At 37.6% G+C, this 22481-nt stretch overlaps 1 protein-coding gene across 1 annotated transcript in view; it reads right to left on the bottom strand.

Annotated features, from left to right (window-relative positions):
• Positions 1-19481: 19481 nt before the first annotated feature.
• The window catches only part of Klhl14 (kelch like family member 14), an 88457-nt gene continuing 85457 nt past the window's right edge, over positions 19482-22481 (bottom strand). The window contains exon 9 of the mRNA XM_020187601.2: positions 19482-21894. Within this exon, the coding sequence (XP_020043190.1) occupies positions 21754-21894 (141 nt within the window). The 3' untranslated portion in view covers positions 19482-21753. The remainder of the gene's footprint in view (positions 21895-22481) is intronic.

Genomic DNA, 22481 nt, shown 5'->3' with positions numbered 1-22481 from the left:
ACTGCAGCTTCCATGCTCACGCCATAACTCTGCCCCCACAAGGGGAGGAGGGAAAGCAAACAGGTGCACTAGTGCACAGGATGCTGGCTCCTGGACACAGCAAAAACACCTGCCATAGCTAAGAAAATCCATAGAGATGACCCAGCACATCCTGGGCTGCCAGCCACACATGGCAATGGCTGTGGCTTGCTGCCACTTCCCCTAGAATAAATTTGCACTGAGTACACAGGAAGGGGGGAGAGGCAACAGGCCACAGGAGCAGGGACATTTGTCCCAGTTGTGTATGGAGGGAGTGGCACCTTACACACACCTTGCTCCTAGCCCCACCTCACACCTCAGGGCATCAGACCCAGCCCTTGTAAGTCAATTGTTAGCTCAAGTTATAGTTCCAGAAATAACAAAATAGACATTACTGTGGTCTCTAAACTTCTCATTTAAAATTTTCTGTACTTTTGGTCTCAACATAAATTTTTCCCTCCAAATATTAACACTAGTTGTCCCATATGGTACTGTTATTGGCCTGAAATGCCCTCTGAATGCCCTTCTCTAAGTTTACAAATGATTTATTTCTTTGTTAAAAAGGTAGCATTTATTAAAGAGGGTGTCTGCTGTTAGCTAAAAGACAGGATCCTAGCATTTTGTTCTTTTTAAATGGACCTTCCCCATTCCAGTTTTCTGGCCTGTCTATTAAAATGTTAAAAAAATATTAAAAGCTTTGTACTGAGGCCTGGCCTCAATATGCCTTGGGTGACCAAGAGAAGTGGCCTTCACAGGGTTCCTTAAATTACAATACCATACTCCAATTAGACCTTTTCTATAAAAGTAAAAAAGTAAACTGAGGTCCCCTATACAAATTTCGACCTTCTAAGCCACCCCAATACTCAGAACCTCTTAATGAGTGCTTCCCTCTTCAACAGGCAATGGTAGGAAGAGGGCAAGTCTTATGTCCCTTTCCAGTTATCAGATCTAAGGGAAATTTAAAAACATCTAAACAGCTGTATTGATGCCCAGACAAATACATTTAAGCCTTTATCTCTGTGATCCAAACCTTTCAACTGACATGAAAGGATATTATGCTTCTACTAGACCAGACTCTTATCTCATTAGAAAAGCAATGGGTTCTGGCCCAGGCCACTCAGGTTGGAAATGATTATATGGCTCAAACAGTAGAATGCTGCTTTACAAGCCTAAAGTCCTGAGTTCAAGCCCAGTACAGCCAAAGTAAAGGAAAAAAATATTTGGAGCTGAGGAAGTAGTTCAATGGGAGAATGTCTGCCCAGCATGTGCAAAGCCCTGGGTTCAATTCTCCAGCATTACTAAATAAAAAAAAAAATGGCAAAGAAGATAAGTGGCATTAATGTTACTTCAGCCATCTCATAGTGGAAAAATGTAGTTTAACCTAGACCAGATCCCTCATTCTTCAAGTGAGGAAACTGAGGCCCAGAACAGTTCAGAGACCTGCTCTCCAGAGTGTCAGGTGTCAATGTAAAATAACAACTTTACTTTACAGCAACAACCTAAAGAAAATCCTCTTACCTTTCTACAACATCTTAAGGAGGCTCTCAGAAAACATACTACAATGGATCCAGAGTCACAGGTGAGAGAGGTTCTCCTTAAAGATAAATTTCTAATAGTCAGCCCCAGATATTTGTAAAAAACTCAGACTGTGGCTGAAGGGAAAAAGTCATTGAGCCAAGTAATACAGCTAGCCATGTCTGTATTTATACCTATGTCTGTATGCCCAGGACCTTACTAACAGGAGAGAAAAAGATAAGAGACACCATGGCCTCATTGCTGCTCTCAGAGAGGGCCCCACCTGACTGGGGCCTTCATCCTGAGCTTGCTACCATGATGGACAGGAGGGGCACTTCTGCAGAGAATGCTTAAGAGGGGAAAGCCCGGGAGAGAGCCCTGCCCCCAACAGGGACCCTGACCTCTCTGCAAGGGTAACTACTGGAGATCTAAGTGTCCCCATCACCAGACAGAAGGCGAGGTGCCACCTCCTCTGGATTTATGAGTCCCGGCCTCCTGTCCATGCTCCACTTATTAATATTGATATTGAGGAGCCTCAGGTAGTCATAATGGTAGAGAAGTGAAAGGTCATTTTCCTCCTAGACAGTGGAGCTCTGCCCTTAAACAAATTCCCATGCTCTAAGACAGCTCCACCCCTACCAGAGACTACCAGAGACTACCGTGCATGTGCTAGCTTCCTTAACCTTCCCCTCCTATAAAAGCCACTGCTCGCCCAGACTCGGGGCTGTGCCATCTTTTCCCCGGCCAGCCTGGCAGTTTGGGCCTGCCATTAAACTTTGCTCTATGGATGTGAGGCTTTTCTCATGAGCTTTCTTTGTGAGTGGCATTTTTTCCTAACAGAGATAAGGATAGCTATACAGAGAGATTACTAGCATTGGTTCCATGTACAAATGTGTTACAACCCAAGTTGATTCATCTCTACCTGACCTTTTCACTAGTTTCTGATCTCCTTCCCATATTGACCTCTGTTGATTTAAGGTTTCTGTATTAGTTTCTCTGCAGTGGGGACATCAAACACTTTTATGTTTTGGGTTTCCTACCTATCCCCATAACTCCAATGTGTGTTCTTCCCTTATCATGTGACCCAAGTCCAACCACATTGCTGTATTTCCCTAGATCTAAAGTCCACATATGAGGAGAACATGTGACTTTTGGTCTTCTGAGCCTGGCTAACCTCCTTCAGAATTATGTTCTCCAGTTCCATCCATTTACTTGAGAATATTAAGATTTCATTCTTCTTCATGGCTGAGTAAAACTCCATTGTGTATCAGTACCACATTTTCTTAATCCATTCGTCAGTAGTGGGGTGTCTTGGCTGTTTCCATTACTTGGCTATTGTGAATAGTGCTGCAATAAACATGGGTATGCAGGTGCCTCAGGAGTAACCTGTGTCACATTCCTTTGGGTATATGCCCAGGAGTGGGATTTTTGGGTTATGTGGCAGATCTATGTTTAGATTTTTAAGAAGCCTCCATATTTTTTTCCAGAGTGGTTGTACTAGCTTGCAGTGTGTGAGGGTTCTTTTTTCCTCACATCCTTGCCAACACCTGTTGTTAGTGGTGTTTTTGATGATGAGTTGATACTAGTACAGGGTGACAAACATGGATCTAGTTTCAGTTTTTTGCAGATGGATAACCACTTTTTCCAGCAACATTTGTTGAACAGGCTGTCTTTTCTCCATCGTATATTTTTTGGGTCTTTGTCAAAAATAAGATGGGCATAGCAGTGTCTGTTCCACTGGTCTTCATGCCCGTTTTTGTGCCAGTACCATGCTGTTTTTATTGTTATTGCTTTGTAATATAGTTTGAAGTTGGGTATTGTGATACCTCCAGCATTGCTCTTTTTGCTGAGTATTGCCTTGGCTGTTTGTGGTCTCTTGTGTTTCCAAATGAAATTTAGGGTAGGTTTCTCAATCTCTGTGATGAATGTCATTGGGATTTTGATGGGAATTACATTAAACATGTAAATAGCTTTTGGTAGTATAGCTATTTTTACTACGTTGCGTCTACCTATCCATGAGCATGGGAGATCTCTCCACCTCTGTAGTCTTCCTCGATTTCTTTCTTCAGGGGTTTGTAGTTCTCCTTGTAGAGGCCATTCACATCCTTTGTTAAGTTTACTCCTAGGTATTTGATTTTTTTTTTGAGGCTATTGTAAATGGATTTGTTTCCATATATTCTGTCTCAGTTTGTTTGTTATTGGTGTGTAGAAAAGGTAATGATTTTTTTACGTTGATTTTGTACCTGCCACCTTGCTGTAGCTGTTTGTGGTGTCTAGGAATTTTTGGGTATAGGTTTTTGGGTCTTTAATGTATAGGATCATATCATCTGCAAATAGGGATATTTTGACAGTTCCTTTATCTATTTGTATTTCTTTTATTTCTTCTTCTTGCCTAATTGTTCTGGCTAGGAATTCTAGTACTATGTTGAATAGGAGTGGGGATAGTGGGCACCCTTGTCTAGTTCCTGATTTTAGGGGAAATGGTTTCAGTTTTTCACCATTAAGTATGATGTTGGCTGTAGGTTTGTCATATATAGCCTTTATAATGTTGAGGTACTTTCCTTCTATTCCTAGTTTTCTTAGAGCTTTTATCATGAAGTGGTGTTGTATTTGTCAAAGGCTTTTTCTGCATTTATTGAGATGATCAAGTGGTTTTTGTCTTTGCTTCTATTAATGTGCTGCATTACATTTATAGATTTGTGTATGTTGAACCACCCTTGCATCCCTGGGATGATTCTGACTTGGTCGTGGTAAATGATCTTTGTGATGTATTGTTGGATTTGGTTTGCCATTATTTTATTGAGGATTTTTGCATTAATGTTCATTAAGGAGATTGGTTCTCCTTTTTGGAGGTGTCTTTTGTCTGGTTTTGGGATGAGTGTAATACTGGCTTCATAAAATGAGTTAGCACTGTTCCTTTCCTTTCTATTTCATGGAACAGTTTAAGGAGGGCTGGTATTAGTTCTTTTTAAAGGTCTGATAGAATTCAGCAGAGAATCCATCAGGTCCTGGACTTTTCTATTTTTGGAGACTATTGTCTTTTGATGGGGGAATTAAGTCTGTTAACATTCAGTGTTAGTATTGATAGGTATGTAGTGATTCCTGTCATTTAGTTGTTTTTGTTGTTTAAGGGTTTGATTGTGTGCAGCTGAATTAATGTTACTCTCTGATTCCTTGTCTTTTCTTCTCCTGTTGTTTGGTACTGCCTGTTCTGTGTGCAGAACTCCTTGAAGAATCTTTTGTAGTGGTGGCTTGGTGGTCATATATTGTTTTAGTTTCTGCTTATCATGGAAGATTTTTATTGCTCTATCTATTTTGAATGATAGTTTTGCTGGGTAGAGTATCCTAAGGTTGAAGTTATTTTCATTCAGTGCCCAGAAGACCTCACTCCATGCTCTTATTGCTTTTAAGGTTTCCATTGGGAAATCTGCTGTGATTTTGATGGGTTTACCTTTGTATGTTTTTTGTTTTTACTCTCTTATAGCCTCCAATATTCTTTCTCTATTTTCTATGCTTGTTGCTTTAATGACAATATGTCATGGAGTATTTCTATTTTGGTCAAGTCTGTTTGGTGTCCTGGAGGCTTCCTGTACCTGAATGGGCATAATTTTCCCTAGATTTGGGAAATTTTCTGTTGTTATTTTGTTGAATATATTACAAATTCCTTTTGGTTGCACTTCTTCTCCTTCTTCAATGCCCATGATTCTCAGATTTAGTCTTTTGATGGAATTGGTGAGTTTTTGCATATTCCTTTCACAGTTGAGATTCTGTCTTCTGCTTGTTCTAGTCTGTTGGAGTGGCCTTCCATTGTGTTTTGTATTTCTGTTTCATTCTTTTCTGAGGTTTTTCATATCATGGGTCACTTCCTCTTTAATATTGTCAATTTTCATCCTTAATTCATATATCTCTCTATTTATGGTGTTCTCTGTTTCACTTTGGTATTTGTGTAGGGCTCCTATGAGTTCATTTATTTGTTTTTGTGTCTTCTCATATGCTTTATTTTTGTTGTCTTGGAATTTCTTGAGTGCCTCCTGTACATTTTGGTTGACCATGTCTAGTAATATCTCCATGAAATTCTCAGTGATTACTTGCAGGATTTCTTTTTTTTTTTATTTATTTTTTTTTTTAGGATTTCTTATTTCAAGGTGTTTTTGTGGGCTTCGTTGGGTTCCTTGGCATAGTTTATCTTTGTTTTGTTGCAGTCTGGAACTGGGTATCCATTTTCATCATTTCCTTCTGAATCCTGTATTAATTTTTTGGGGGGGAGATTGGTTTCCATCTCTTTTTCATCTTCCTATCACTCCACTTGGTGCTGTTTCTGTCCCTGGTCTGTGTGTAACTTAATATTAACTAACTTACAATAGTAAAACTAACAAAACAAAGAGAGAAAGGAAAAAAAGAAAAAAAAAAAAAAACAAAAGGAGAGGACCAAAGAAATCAACAGGGAGAGGTGGTGGACAAATAAATAGGGAACAAAACAAACAAACACATAAAAAAATTTTCCAGGTTCAGGAACAACAGAATTTCAGTCAGTCTTAGTAGTTCCAGTGTTACTCTTTCAGCATCCAGTCCTGGTGTTGGTATTTAAGCAGAAGCTCTGTCTTAGTCTTGCCAGGTGGTTGGGGAGACTCACTAGTTTTTTTTCCTTTCTTTCAGCAGCAGCTGCTCAGTCAGCTCCTCCCTCAGTGAGGTGTGGCTTGTCCCTCAGGTTCCGGAGATCAGCTCTGTGGCCCACTAACCATTCTGCTTTGGAGTTGGGTTTTTGCTGTGTTGGTTTATTGGTGGCTTCTTTGTCTCTCACCCTTCTCTGTGGCAAGGGTCAGAGATCTGTCAGCTGGCTTCTGCTGTCAGTGTGTCATGCTGGTTCGTGACTGTTTTTCAACTTTGTAATGTTGTTTGACTTTGGATGTTGCTCACTGGCTAAGAAGATGAGCTTTGTGGACCACTATCTGCCCTATTTCAGACAGTAGCTTATCATCCTCCCACTGTTGGCCCTTCTGCCTTTCCAGTCTTTGTTTACTGAAAGTTCACATGGAGATCATCTCCTTGCCCCTCCCCCTTTCTCTGGTGTGTTCAGAGCACCCCATTCCCTCCGCTGCATATTCCTTTTCAGTTCCTTGTTTATTATTTAGTTTTTTTTTTTTTTTTTTTTTTTTGCTGAACAGGGGTTAGTCTGTCTAGGGGGCTATGCTGTTTTATCCCAGGGTAGCTGTGGGAGTACCACATGCTGCTTATTTGCTCACCTGTTGGTCTGAGTCTCCCAAGCATGTTTGGAGCCGGTGTCTGGTGGTGCAGGAGCCCTCCTGTTTTCTCAGTGTAACATGGCATGGGGGTACAGACTGGGGGTTCAGGGTGTTGGAATTTTGATTTTTCTTGGTGTTTTTTTCTGCCAAGTATGGCTCCAGCATCTCAGCAACATTTTTGATTTATGGAGCTCATGCTGTCTGCTTTTGCCCTCTAGTCACCATCTTGGATCAAACTCTCCAATAGTTTTTAATCTCTGTTTTTTATTGCTTTTCATCACATCCTTTGTGCTTTTTAGAAAGTAGGTTTATTACATTTACTCTGTAAAGGTTCTATGGAGATGAAAAATGTGTGCTGAATCTCAAACTTTGTTTGTATTTTCTGTTAGTTTTGTTCTTCTATTTTCTTGACTAATCACTAAGCTCTACCGAGTTCTGACATGGACTCTGGTTCTCCTTTGTACTCCTATATCCCAAGCAGTCTTGCTGATAGAAGACAGATTTAAAACAATTTTTTTTTGAGACAAGGTCTTGCTATGTAGCTCAGGCTGGCCTTGAACTCATGATCCTCCTGCCTTAGACTCTTGAGTGCTTGGATTACAGGGGTTCACCACCACACACCTCCAGAATCAAATTTTGATGAACAGAAATAATAACAATAGCTAAGATTTACTAAATGGCTAAAATATTCTAGGCAGCATTCTAGAAGTTTTACATGCAGTTGGGCCAACATCCTGATTTGATTGGGATGCAAGACTTTCAGTGGTAAAACTCAAAGATCCCAATCAAACCTGGATTATTGGTGACCCTGTCACATATCACATTCATTGACTCTCAGCAGTCTGTACTTTAATAACCCAACATTGGAACTTATTAAATATTATCCTCAAATAATAAGAATGTTAAAAACATTCATGAACTATCCTCAGTACCACTGAGTCTGGAGGTCTTTTATGGCCAAAAATCTCCTTTAAAAGTATTTCTAAATGCCAAAATTTGTGTTACCTGAAAATATACAATAGACCAAGATTACAGAACACTAAACTTACTTCTTTACTTGGGAGGATAATTCCTATTTGTTGAAATTTCTTATATTTTTACCTATATTATCCCATTTAATTTTGGCAACCACCCTTTGGAGTTGAAAATTATCCTCATTTATCAATGAGAAAACCAAGGGTGAGAGAATTAAAATCATCCATTTCAGTTTACAGCCATGTGGTGAGGCAATGAATAGAGCAATTTACTACCTATGCCCTTGTAAGTCTGCAAAAACCTGTCTCCTAGGTAACAGAGGGGTCTGCTGTGAAGAGCACTTGTCTAATCCATGTAGGCTACTGGTTCTCCAGCCAGAAACCCACCTCCATGCTTCTCCAGGCAAATGGAAGGAGCTTTGTTTTCTGAGGTCTTTAACTCAGGAGGGACACTATTAGTTTCTGCCAAGAATATTCTGGCTTTTTGCTGTGGAAGCAGGCCCTGTGTTCTGTAGCAGGTATGTAGCTGGAGGTAGACCTTGAGATAGAAATTCCAGCTTCCACTCCATCAGAATGCTCCAATTTCTGTGAGTTTTGTGGGAGAGGTGAAATGCCCCAGCATTCTTTGCTCCTACACATTCCCTTTGGTGATCTCTTTCTAATTAATTTACAGTTTTTGCTTTCAGAAGTGCTTGAAGGTCAGAGTCAAAGATCTGTTTGCCTGCTTCTTTTCAAGCCCTCTGGGATTATGAGTCTCACATACAGAAAATGTGGTGTGGTAGCCATGAAAACTTGCAGATCTCCTGCACACCTGACTGACAGTCCTGGCTGCCTGCTCTGAAGCCATCATTGCATTTGTGCCACAGCCACACTGTCCATGGACTTCTTCTGTCATGACTGATCCCATTGATCAAGGGATTTGTCAGAGACATAAGACAGGACCACTCCTACCAGGTGGAGAACTTTTCTCAAGAGTGATTTGGACTCAAATCTTAGAGTTGTTTTGCAGGCTGAGTCTTCCTACCCCACCCTCCTTTCTTCTCTCTCCTTCACAGAGGCCAAACGAGAACTGCAATCTCAGGTTCTCTGTTTTTACTGAAGCATGACCCTTCTCCCTTATAGGGACCTCCCTAAAACACCTGTTGCATGTCAACTACTTATCTTGGTATTTGCCTCTCAGAGGACCTAAACTAATATGTATTCATGCTTAAATACCTATTTCAAGGGCATAGCCCAGATTTTAATTTGCAGCAATAGGAAAAACCCATTTAACAGCCTGCTACATTTGCTGTGGGTTCAAACTGTAGAATATTTGATTCAATGCCAGATATATGAAGTCTAAACATTTGAGAAGGGATATAGACTTGAATCAGCATTTGAAAAGAATTATTTTAGTCTAGATTCCTCAGATAATTTCCCAGGTTTCTACCTTATTTTACCTGTATAAATGTCCATTGGGACTCTAAGGCCAGCTTCATGACCCCTGGATTTGGTTCTTTTCCTAAGGAAAGGTTTTTTTTCTTTATAAAAGTGTAAAGTGGGAGGGTTTATTGAGACAGAAAAGAATAAAGTAGGAGAGTAGAGCCTCCAGAGTTGGGGGGGGTGTCCCATGAGATGGTGCCCCCAACCCCTAACAATGGTCTTGAATACATTCCTTTATCTCTCCACCTTATGCTTTCTTCATCTGAAAAGTATAAAATTATTTTATTATGCCTAAGAGCAAAGTCCTATTATTCCCATTTTGCTGATGACAAAACTAAGGCTGAGAGAGAAGACTTTATCTTGCTGGGTACAATTGAATAAAAATTTGGATAGAAGCATTGGTGACTATATAGTCTTTGCTCTTTTCATCTATTTAGAACTGTATCCAGTAATTTTTACAGTGCTTCAAATGATTAATTTTATGGATTTATACACTTAGAATTAAAAAATAACAGTTTATCTAAACCCATATTTTAACTGTGCATAGATATTTTCTGTTAGTGAAGACAGCCACCTTATTGGACAATTTTAGTTTATTTTTCATTGGTTGCTTTGCTGAGTCTCATCAAGTGTATTTGCTTTGAAGAGCTACAGTGGATTAATCCTGAATACGTAATTTGGAAATGTTTTTATTCATTTCTATGGAAACCATCTATTTGGATTTTTCAAATATCAAGATCATAGAGATTTGTCCCAGTCCAATTGCAATCTTAGTTACAGCAGTGTCGGCTTACATATTTAAGGGCATAGTTTTGCTCTGATGGCCCTTCAGAAATCTGTAATTGGTGTGCAACACTGACATTCACAGAATGTGTCTTATGAGGTCCTCCCTGTTAGGCTTCTGTAGATTAGTGGAATCTGTCTTGGTGAAACAAGCCCCATGGAATTTATTAACACTATTCACCTCTCCCAATAAGCACTCACTTTTCACACAATCCATTTGATCTGCCTTTGCTGGCATTTTAAAGTGTCAAACTTGAATCTGTGAGTCTAGTTGATATCTTAGATAATTGATAGGTAACAGTTGGACAGAAGTGGTGGCCACAAGAGGAAGACAGGAAGAAATCATTTTAATTCAACTTCCCAACTCCACTAATCTCTTTTTAGGATCAGGTAGCCAGAGCCCAGGGGCTATCACAGGATGCTTTGATGTTAGCCACTACCCTAAAGCTTAAATTCACTCTACCCAAAAGCAATTCACATCCTGAATATCAACTATGTCCATTGCAGGGAGGTTTTCACAAGTAAATTTAACAAAACAAAGACCCAGACCTAAGAGCTAGATAGAGCAAAGGTTAGGAATTTCAAACAAAAATTCTCTATCAATTAGAGCAGGAACTAGTAGATTGCTCAATGATTCTCTTAACAAGACAATGATCCAAACTCAGGAAATCACCCCAGGGGCCAAGATAACCCCTCTATGTTTTAGCAGCCATTTCTGCCACCAGGACCAATTATCTTTGACCAAGTGTATTTCCCCAGCTCTCCAGTATAAAATTAGAAGTTAGGAACCACCATTTTGAGTTTTTGCTCCCATTTCCTGTGTGGGGAACAGGAAATGTCTCTCTTCTCTCCCTCCAGAAATGGTTGTTCTCACTATAGAGACAACCTGCTTTCATCTTTTGAAAACGTATTCCTTTCTTAATAAACTTTACTATTACTTTCACTGAATTTTTGAGTCTTGCTTGAATTCTTCTGCTGGATGCAAGAACTGAGGTAATTCTCAGGACTATTTTTTCCAGTAACAGTGATAATATATACCATATATTTCTTGAGTTCTTAACAACCAAGTAAGACTTTAAAAAAATAAACAATGCTTCCTTTCTACAGACAAAACCCTATCTTTTTACTCCCAGAATATATCTTATGCCTTCAACATCACATTATACCTCCTCTTTCCTCCCCCAGTCTTTGGACTCTGGGCCCTGGTGACTCTTTCTTTTCTCCTCAAGATTTCTAAGAGCATTAGAGAGTTAGAGAGGAGGGTCATGCTGTGTAGTCTCCTTTAAAGACTATGAACCATCTTTAAAGAAAAACACTGAAAGGGATGGCCTAATCATGTTAGACATTTAAACTACAGATGTGAATCCTATAATTTATAAAAAATATACTCACGTGTCTTTACTTTTTTCTTTTGAGTCAAATAGTTTTTTTTTTCAAAATCAGCTATTAAAACAGTGGTTAGCTACAACTGATTTATGATATATAAAATAGTGCCTAATATGCCAAAATATTGTGTTCCTCTCAGTGCCAAAATGTAGTTACAAAGCCAACTCAGCAGCTTTTAGTGGAGGAAGAAGTCATAGCTGTTAGGTCCCTGGCATTCTTGGGGCAGGTGGGAGGTCTCGAGGCTAGCACTAAAACCAGACCCCCTGATTTATGACCACTTGTTTCTCCCCTGCTTGTTTCTCTGCCTGATTGTTTTTCAGCTTGCAAAACAACTCAGGAACTTCCAGTTACTCAACTAGCCAGGCATGTTGACCTGTTCCATCTGGTGATCTCAGATAATCAGAGACCAGAGACTCTCTCCCTCCCCCATGGCTTGGCCCCTCCTATAAAGCCCACTACCCATTTTCAGCCAAGCCGCCTCACTCTGAACCTGAAAGAGTGACAGTCCTGCTGTCTGGTTCCAATAAAACTTTCTTTTCCACAGTGGCATGGTCTTTATTCAGCAGTACCTTACAATATCCATTTGATAAACTTAGTTTATTCTGCTTTTTTTGCTATGCCTAGTAGCATAGCTATACCACCTTCTTCTTCTTCTTTTTTTAATTGTTTTTGGTTCTGGAAATTGAACCCAGGGCCTTGTGAATGCTAGCAAGTACTCTATTACTTGAACCAGGTCACCAACCCTGTTTGTTTTTGAGACAGATTTCACTCACTTTTCCAGGACTGACCTCAAACTTACGATCTTCCTGCCTTTGCCTCCCAAGTAGCTGGAATTACAGCCATGTATCAGCATACCTGACTTACTTCAGCTTTCTTTTGATGCACTCTTATATTTAAATTTTGTCTCCTGTAAGAATCACATAATGTGTTTTCAAAAATAAGTGTGACAACCTTACTCCTTTATGTGGAATAATTAATCCATATATTTTTAATGAAGTTACCAATACATTTGTATGTATGTCTCCCATTGTATTTTTTGCTTTTTATTTGAGGTGTTCTATATTTTCTCTCCTTTCTTGCCTTTTTCTTAAAGTAATTAAATAATTGTATTATTTCATTTTTCCTCTTCTTCATTTATTAATTTTGCTTTTTTATTATTTTGTTATGGTTAGCCTAGTTACAACATGCATCCTTGACTTATTACAAATTATTATTTTTGACTCTAAGAATATTTGCCTGCCAATTGTTACTTCTTCCTTCCTTTTCTGATGACTCTTGTTACACATTTCAGTTGTTGATATATTTTGAATGTCACAAAAATTCTCATTTTTTATGTAGCCACTGTTTATTTACAGTTACATGTGTATTTTTTTCCCCTCTGTTCTTCATTGCTTCCTGTTTTATTCCCTGCTTCTCATCTGTGATCATTTTCCTTTTGTCTGAAAATTTCCTTTTGGAATTTCTTTTAGTGCAGACTGACTGTTAATGAACTCTGTTATTTTTTCTTTGCTTGAAATTGCCTTTTGTTGGCTTTTAGTTATGAGAGATTTTCACCAGAGATAGAATTCTGGGGTGGCCTTTCTTGTCTTTCAGCATTTTAACCATATTATTCTAATGTATCTGTCTTCCATCAAGTTAAAAGCCACATTGTTGCTCCTTTAAAAATAATGTGATTTTTTTTCCTCTAGGTATTTTTAAGGATCTTTGATTTGGTTTCCAGGAATCTTACTATACTTTTATACAGGACATTTCAAGAGCAGACTTTGTGGTTTTCTTTGTCTTGACCCTACTTTGAGCTTCTGGAATCTGTGTACAGATAACCTTTCATTGCTTTGGAAAATTCTTCACCAACATCTTTCAGAATTCTATTTCCAATAAGAAAAAGTTCTCTCTTTTCTTTCTGAGCATATCTCAGAAATTACTTTAACATGTTTTTCTTTGTTCTCTTTCTGCTTCATTGTGTATATTTTTTACTAATTTTTCTTCCAGTTTACCAATCCTGTGTTCTGCAGTATGTACTCTGTGGTTAATGTCATCCATTGAAATCTTAATATATTACATTTTTGGTTCTAGAATGACAATTCGATTCTTTTAAAAACTAGATACTAATTCCATGAGGCAATTCTCCAATCTTTTTATTTGTTTTGTCTACTTTTCCTATTTTATTAACATATTGATCTCATTTATTTATTTCTGACTTGAAAATCAGTAGTGGTCTGTTTCTATTCTGTTTTACTCTGATGCTTTGATGTATTTTTCTTCTGTTTTGAGAATTTTGGCTGAATGTAATGGTTTATGATGGAAAGAACTGTAGGCTCCTTATGATCTGATCTTCAATTGGGAAAGGTATCCCCTTTCCTCAGATAGACTGAGGAGGTGGTCATCTTGGTTCAATCAAGGATTGAGTTTGTTAGTTCCACTTGACCTATCTTTGGATTCTCTCTATCCCTAAGGCAGGCTGCCTCCACCCCCCCCACCCCAAGGCTTTTGGGTAAGATTCTGGTCTTTGTCTCCTCAGTTCTGAAGTCTGCAGGAAATTCAGACTTTCAGAGGTTTTTAGCTCAATTCTTTACCCTCCCAAGTCATAGAGCTTTAAAATTTGCAAATGCCTTGAGGTAGTGAGCTTTTTTTCTGTTTTTTTTTTTTTTTTTTTTTTTGGTGGTACTGGGGTTTTGAACTCAGGGCCTTGGCACTGAAAGACAGGCCTCTACCACTTGAGCCATGTTCCCATCCCTTTTTCCTTAGTGCTTTTTTTTTTTTTTTTTGTGGTACTGGGGTTTGATATCAGGGCCTACACCTTGAGCCACTCCACCAGCCTTTTTTGTGTGTTAGGTATTTTCAAGATAGGGTCTCACAAACTATTTGCCCATGCTGCCTTCAAACCACAATCCTCCTGGTCTCCCCCTCTTGAGTAGCTAGGATTACAATCATGAGCCACTGGCGCCTGGCTACTTTAGCTAGTTTTCAAATAGGGATCAGCTTGGACAGTGATCCTCCTCACCACTTCCTGCACAGCTGCAATGACAGGTATGTACCACAGTGTCCAGCTTTTATTGATTGAGGGTCTTGATATCTTTTTGCCAGGGTGGCCTCAAACAGTGATCTTCCTTATCTCTGCCTTGTGAGTAGCTAGGATTATAGTCTTGAACCACTATGCCTGGTCTAAGCAGTCCTACTTTTTTTGGAACAATTCTCTCTTTACCCAATAAGTCTTTAATTCCTAAGCACTGTGAGATTGTGGAGGGTTTTGGGGAAGCCTACCTTTTGGAAGGTTTTGGTCTAGGTCTCTGTTTTTTTGTGGAGCCTCTGAACTCCAAAAATTCCATTTGGAGAAAACTAGCTGTATGTTTAATGCTTCATAAATTTTGAGTTTTGTCACTCCGGCTCTGTGTGACAGCTAAAAGTTTTGCTGGTTTCTTTCCTATGGCATATGTGCTTTGCCTGAGCCAAGGTTGATCAACTTGTGGCTAGAACTGGAAAATATCCTCAGAGAAATAAAACATTGCTAGCCATTATGGGCTCACCTAAGAGCATTGTTCCCCTAAGAATTTTAATAAATCTCATCTAAATTGTTTTCATAACTTTATAAGGTCTAAATATTTAAGAAATAACTTAATCCTTATATAGTAGAAATCTTGGCCTGCTATGGACTCCTTTATATTCCATCTGGACGTGAAAGCTCTGGCCTCTTACTTTATTATTTTATACCACCATTCAATACATTGTGAGATGATTAACGTATCTTTTTTTTTAGAGTAATGTATGTTTGATGTAGTACTTTTCCATATAAAAATGTCTCAGTTGTTATTTATTGCATCATCAAGGATTAATTTACAAATACCAGTGGAAGGGAAAAACATTTATTTTCAACCTACTTTCAGAATTGATGCTATGTACTCCCTTTGCCTCAGTCTTTGCCAGTTCCCCTAGTTGGACATAAGCTCTTCCTTTCTGGAACTCCCACAGCACCTATTTATATGTTTTTATTACACATATACCTTGCATTATGGTTGTTTACATATATTTATATTCTTCACAGGATTTCTCAAAGACCTTTATTTATTTAAATAAATAAAAGGGTGACAGCATAGTACTGGCGATACGAAAAGAGTTACTGTACACACATCCTCATTGTTTGTGGAGAGAATGCCCAAGGAGCAAGGTTTTCTGTGCTGGGGCAAGATCTCCCCAATACTATCCCATTTGTACATTGGAGTAAAGATTTTCCTAACAGTGAGGTTAAAATTCTGGCTTTCAAGGCCATGAAATAGGAGAAGCATAGTTAATATAACAAAGGCAACTAGGTTACACATACTTTTATAGACTTTTGTAAGGCTGTTTGATTGGTAATACTAGTGGTAGTCATAATTGAGAAAACCTATATATAACTTACACTTTCAAGATTATATATATAAAATTTCTGAATCAGAAATGATTCTGATACTCCAGGAATTCTAATGCTTCTAAATCAACTACCTGCATTTATTGTGCACCACTGTGAGCCATACCCTGTGAAGAAACACAGCATTACAGGTTTTGCCCAACCTACACCAGAGGCTTACTTAAAACAAGGCATAAACATCAATTATCACAAATATAAAAAAATGTGGTAGGAACTATATAAACAGTACAGAGAGTTAATATTCTTAAGATTCTGAAGAGATGATGACCATCTTAGGGGTGGTCTAGCCACAGATCTGGATTGTATCTTGTCATCAGACCTCATGTAGCTAATTTAGCCCCAAGGGATTTTGGCTTCAAAGTCTTTTCTTTTCTTTCTTCCTTGTGTGTTGGATTAACATGACCACTCATATTGGAAGAGAAATGAATAAATTTAATATGGCGTCTCATCTCAGATGGCTTTAATAGTCAGAATTGCTTTTTAGAAAAATTTGTAATGCAAGTAAAGAATTTCCTGTCAAGCTGTATGAATGCCATATGGCTTGAAATGGGATTTTGGTGGTTTAAGTCCATTCACAGGGAAGTTCAACTTACCACAGAACCACAACTGTTCTGGAAGAGCCTGGAGGAGGGAGGAGTTGGAGGATTTCTCATCAGAAATGTTAAATAACGAAAAAGACCAAAGCTGAACTGAATAGCAAAATCTCTGGAGAGACAGAACTTTAATATATTTCAAAGTGTTAGGGGGAAATAATATTAGTAGTTGGGTAGACAGAAACTGTGGAGTGAAATTGGTGGGAAAGGAAGCAGAAAGAACACATAAGAATATTGTTTGAGGATTATCTGTGACATGAGCACATAATTCAAAATTTGCCAATGTGTCCATGTTTATTTAGCATACCACACAATTATTAAAAATTACTATAAAGACCACCTCATTACACAGGACCATGCTGATGGAATGCTAAAAATTTAAGATGCTGAGGTATAAATTCAGTTGTACACAATGCAAAAAGTACAAATGAGAAAGACTGGAAATAACTCAGACTATTTTAAAAATAGCACTTTTTTTCAACAAATATTTCAGACTTTTGTTGCGCCCATAGACATATTTCATGTTATTTTCTAACCTTAAGGAATCCTGAATCTAATAAGAAGGTAAGACATAAAATCTTACTATTTATGGAAGAGAGAAAGTAAGAGAGCCATAGGAAGTCAGATGAAAAATATTCACACAAGACTGTTGTGATCATGAAGGCTTAATGAAGGCAGTAGAGGTTGAACTGGACCTTGAAGGACAGGATTTTAATAGATAGTTTGAGCATGAAATGGCATTCTCTGTGGAGAAAATGCATAAGCAAAAGGGAAAAGATGGAGAAGCACAGCTGTATGTGTGAAATAGCCAAGATTCAGAGTGTTCGATGAATATAGTAGCAAAGACAAAGATGAGTTGAAAGTGAGATTGAGGTTAGAGTTTAAGGTGTCTTGCATGCTAGACTAAAATTTGGACCTAGTCATTGTATAATAGATGATATATACATTTTTCAAGGTGTAACATGTTTTCTGGTCTTCATAATAATGTTTTCAAGAAGAGACTATCACTTCATAAATAGATGACTAATCTGAAGTTGGAGAAACTAAATAACCCTCCAAAGTCACAGAGCAAACTTTCTTTCTGTCCCTGTTATATGTTATAGTTGTTCATTCACACCAACAATGTAGCATTTGTCACAATGCATCATAATTGTGTGCTTTGTCCTCCAGCATATTCTATTTTTGTATAGGAAGGGCAGCCACCAGGAAATTCTGTATTATTTCAAGCAATTGGTATAAGAAATTTCTTTGTAAGCAGCAGAGTGTAGTAGTCAGAGAATGGCCTTAGATTAAAGCCTTGGCATGAATTCTGTTATCTACCAGTTGTTTAACCTTACCAAAGAGTTTGCTCTTTCTGAGAATAAGTGTCCTTATTTTCAATATATGGTATGGTGCAACAATAAGGCTTTCACTAGACTCCAACACCTTGATAATGAGCTTCTCTGCCTCCAGAACCATGAGCCAATAATTCTTTTCCTTATAAATTATCCAGTGTCATATATTGTTATTACAGCACTAAATGAACTAAGACAATCTCCATTAAATAAAACCCAATCAATAATTCATACATCTTTATTGTGGTAACCTGACCAGCGCTCTATAGGTACAACTACACAAACCAAGCATACTATGGAGTTGGATATTTTCTTCTTACATTGACCTTTCTGCTTCTCATTGCTATTTTATTTTCCAGCAAGATTTCAATATGTTCCAGGTCAGGTGCTTCCAGGAAATCAGGCTTGATTAGTCATGATCCATCCCTTCTATGGAAACTCAAGTGTATCAAGGTACTTGTCAGTGTGTATTGGTGATGGTGTGCTTTGCTAACTTTATTTTAGCTTGCTGTGTGATCAATTTTTAGCTATTAATGTCCTGACATACAATCACTCAAGATTTTTGACTTTAAGATGGCATGAAAGTGATATGTATTTAATTAGAAACTGTACTTCACCATTTGATTATTGATCTTTTTCCAGGCTAATGATGCTTAGTATTGTATTCTCTTGTGATGCTGGGCAGTGGTAGCCCATGTGATTGTGAAGGTAAACAACTAATGGTCTACAGGGTACTGGATTGTTCAGCTAGGATAGTTGGTATGTATATTAAATGCATTTCCAAGTTATGATACTTTCAACTTATAATGGGTTTATTGGGATGTCACCACATCAGATGCTGAAAAGCATCTATATTTTGACCTAAAGAACCAAATTTAATCAGAAGTGTGGCATTTGTAATGATGCCCTCTGGGATATGGACAATAAATACTTATACTTACCATGTTGATAATGATGACAGATTGTTAAGTCAAACAGCTGGGAAAATATAAATTGAATAGAGCAGAACAAATAAAAATACTAATTTTAAGTACACAGCTTAATTAGCTAAAAAACTGGTCCCTATGCCTATTCTTCTAGTTTTAGGCAATTTTAAGGAATATTCTCAGAAAGAACATCCTTCCTGCCACCCCAGTATGCTCCTCATCTTACCCAAAATTCCTTTAAGTGTTAACTATCAGATACGAAATAAAGTCTAGCTATGAATTTAATGCAGGTGGTTGTTTGAGATTAGGAAAAAGACAAGCATATTTCCTTAAATGCTCATGATGTCTCGTCAGCACTAAAGTTTTGGAGATTCTAGGATATTTGGAAAAGCCCTAAAGCACTTGTCCATTGGCTCAGAAGATGACAAAGGAAGTTACGTTGGAGAGGTGCTGCTATACTAGCACAGAGAGAAGATCCAATGGAAGAAGAAAGAAATCCATTACTCTTTTATGGAGTACTATGGAGGAGCAAAAAGAATCCTTTAATTGAGAATTTAATCAACATTGAGACATCAAAGTAAATTCTGGGAGGCATGAGAGTCAATTCTTTCTAGCTTGCAAGATTCAGACAATAGCTCCTGACCCTGCAAAGCTCTTTGCCTGGAGTGCTGCCCAACTGTTGCTTTCAGTGGTAGGTCTTGGTTCCACCTATGTTCTTTTGGCTTGTCTACTCTAATAGTCCTGCACAATAACTTAGATTTTTAAAAAGAGAATTAAGTACTATGTATTTAGATAATTGATTTAATTACTGTATGATTCACTTATTCTTTTGGAAGTATGCAGGGTTTTAAAAATACATATAATCCATATATCATAGTTCCTATGGTACTTATAATGATATCTATAAATATTTAGTTATTAGATCTTCAATAAGTCATGTCTTAATGCAGGGCTCTTGTAATGGAAAAGTGAGATTCAACTTAATATTTTTAACTCATAATATTTTTCCAGAAGCATATCATAAATTTTAGCATTGTTCACACTGTATACATTTACATATTGCAAAGAAGTAAAATAAACTTGTAAAGTATATCTTCAGAATAAAAATATTTAGGCATTTACATCTTATAAACCTTCAAACAGTTCAATTTATACATATGCTTTATATGTATGGATATGAGAGACAGTTGAATTAGTACATAAAGTTTTTATTTAAAGTTTTCCCCTTCCAAGCAAGCTTCATTTACACATTCTAATACTGTACAAAATTTACATTCTCTGTGACTTATTTATTCACTTTTTACTTTCTAATAGTTTGTGTCTTTCTGAAATACAGAAAGTTTTACTTATAGATCTCATAAATGCTTTTATTTATTTTCACTAGAAGTAAAAAACAAACAATGAAGAACAAGTCTAAGGAAAGCAAATATTCTTGTATAAACTGTGACTTTTGGAAGAAATGGTGACAGTTGACAATAAAAGGTTCTGAAACAGACCTCATTCTCTTCATGATGTCAGCTGGGATTTTCCCAGACAGTCCTGTAACTTTTCTTTCTTTCTATGTATTAATATGTTTTGAAGGAAAAAGAAATGAAAGTTGATTATACTGGATATATATATATTCATATATATATATTTTACAACGGATCCTTTGGATCTGAACATACAAATAAATACAAAAACAACGAAGATTGCACTTTACTGTAGAAATGGCATTGGATCCCAGTATGCCCTTCCATCTTGATGTGTTCCACAATGGCTTTTCACCAAGGCATTTTTTTAAAATCTGTGGCTTTCCCTTACCGTTGTTTTGAACATCACATTTGTTGAAGGATTCAACATCTTTGGGTGATTAAAAAATATTTTAGGCTTTTTCACACTTCTAACAGTTGTTGGTCAAGCTCTGAAGAACTTGAAAGTCAAATTCATGTTCCTGCCAGTTTTGCTCTTCTGATTGGCCACACTGAGCCTATGTCAAGCCCTCCCAACTATCCATCTGCTCTAAAATTCCTTGCGCTCCTAAAGAAAGTAGTGATTGCTTATTTAACGGACTTCAGGTGTCTCTGGTGATAATAAACAAAATATGACGTATTGGGGAAAAAATGAGGGTAAGTCAAGTGTCTAAGACAGCCAAAGGTGAGGAAGAGGAGAAATATTTTGTCAGGTGATACTTTGTAAGTTGTTCTAAGAACAGAGAGACAACTAGAATTGTACTTAAAGGAAATTATTCTTTGCATTCCTGGATTCCTGAAAGCAATTTTTCTGTTTTCATTATGGAGCAAGTTAGGGTAATGTTCAACAAACTTTCTTAAAAGCTCTATGACTAAATTTTTCAGTCCTATCTTTTGAGGCAGAGAGCATGGTGTGTTCACTACTTAAATGCTGCAAAAAATGAGCATTTAAGCCCCTGGGAACTGAATAGTAACATAGTGTATTTTGTTTCAATTTTTTTTTTCAGATGACATTGAGGACACAAAAGTTAGGATGCTGGCTTGTGCGGAATTTATCTATAGGGCAGAAAGCAATCCCTACAAGAACCAGCAACTTATACTCTTGTCTGATCCATTATAAGGGCAGAAGGCATATAAAATGAGGGTGTATAGAAACAAAAATGTCCCTTTTTAATCTTATAGCATTTTCAATAATTGTATTGCCTATGGAGTCTGTGAAGTAGCCAAAGGTTAGGAATACAGAATCAAGTGGCAATTGCTGCAATGCACTGATACGTATTTTGGAGGGTCAAATTTTGAATCATTCATATACACAATATCCCCAAAATGTCAACATCGATCACATGCAGGTAGACTACAATGCACAATACTGATCTTAGGTCTCTCTGGGGCCAGTCTGTTGTGTTTTATCTTTTTCCTTTTGAAAGTTAAGATTCAGATGAGGAGTTTTTGTAAAGCTGGGACAAGTTAAAATCAGTCTGAAATGGAAGAGTCTGTCACCACAGGAAGTTGGGTGTGATCTGAGTTATGGACACAGTATCTGCTCAAGAACAGATCTCTTTCTTTCGTAGTTACTTGTAAATCGTCAGAAATCAAAGGTGGGTTTTGGCAGTTGTGCCATCAGAATGCACGGTTCCCATAGGACAGTAACGTCACTTGTCACAGTTTCTAGGACGTGATACTGTTCATTCCAGGGTTTCCTGGTGTTATTTGTTGTAGGGCACACAGGCGGGCAGGATAACTGTTGCACAGGCAGGGCCTGCCAGAGGCTCTGCTACATCTCCTTCGAGTTCTGTCCAGCTTCCTTTTTCTGGACAGTAGCATATTGTAGACGACTTGTAGGCCCCCTGTAATGGCAGAGCAGCATGAAGTATTTAGGGAAGGATGTTCAGAGATGGTGAGTGAAAATTTCATTCATCACATTTACATAGAGAAGAAAAGATATCTCTGCTCTTGCTAAAACATTCCATATGGAAGTAGTGAACATTAAATTGTTTTATTCCAAGGGAAAATTTGAAACTGACATTTCAAAAAATTTTTTTGATGACTAGTAAGAAAAGTCGAATAGCTATAACATGCTAGATGCTCAATAAATCTTTTAAAATAATTGACTCAAAATGGAAGTTATCTAGTTGGCTTAAATTAGAGGAAAATAAAAAGACAAGTTCACCTTAATATTCAAATAATTGAAGTAAATTGGATTTTAGACTGTTGCCTCACTCCTTTATTTGTATTTTGTTACTGCAGAAAATCAGAGCCAGGATTGAAATCCATTTGGGTTTTATATATATAGTTATATATATGGAAATATCACAATGAAACTCCCTGCGTAGCTACCTAAAACAAACAAAAATGTCTCATTTTTTCAAAAATGGAGAACAAGAAGGTAAAACAGTTTCTTTCTGGGAGCAGGGAGGATCTAAGGAAAAGGTAT

The sequence above is a fragment of the Castor canadensis genome, chromosome 4 (genome assembly GCF_047511655.1).
Source record: "Castor canadensis chromosome 4, mCasCan1.hap1v2, whole genome shotgun sequence".
NCBI lineage: Eukaryota > Metazoa > Chordata > Mammalia > Rodentia > Castoridae > Castor > Castor canadensis.
This window is presented reverse-complemented; position numbering and strand designations above follow the sequence as displayed.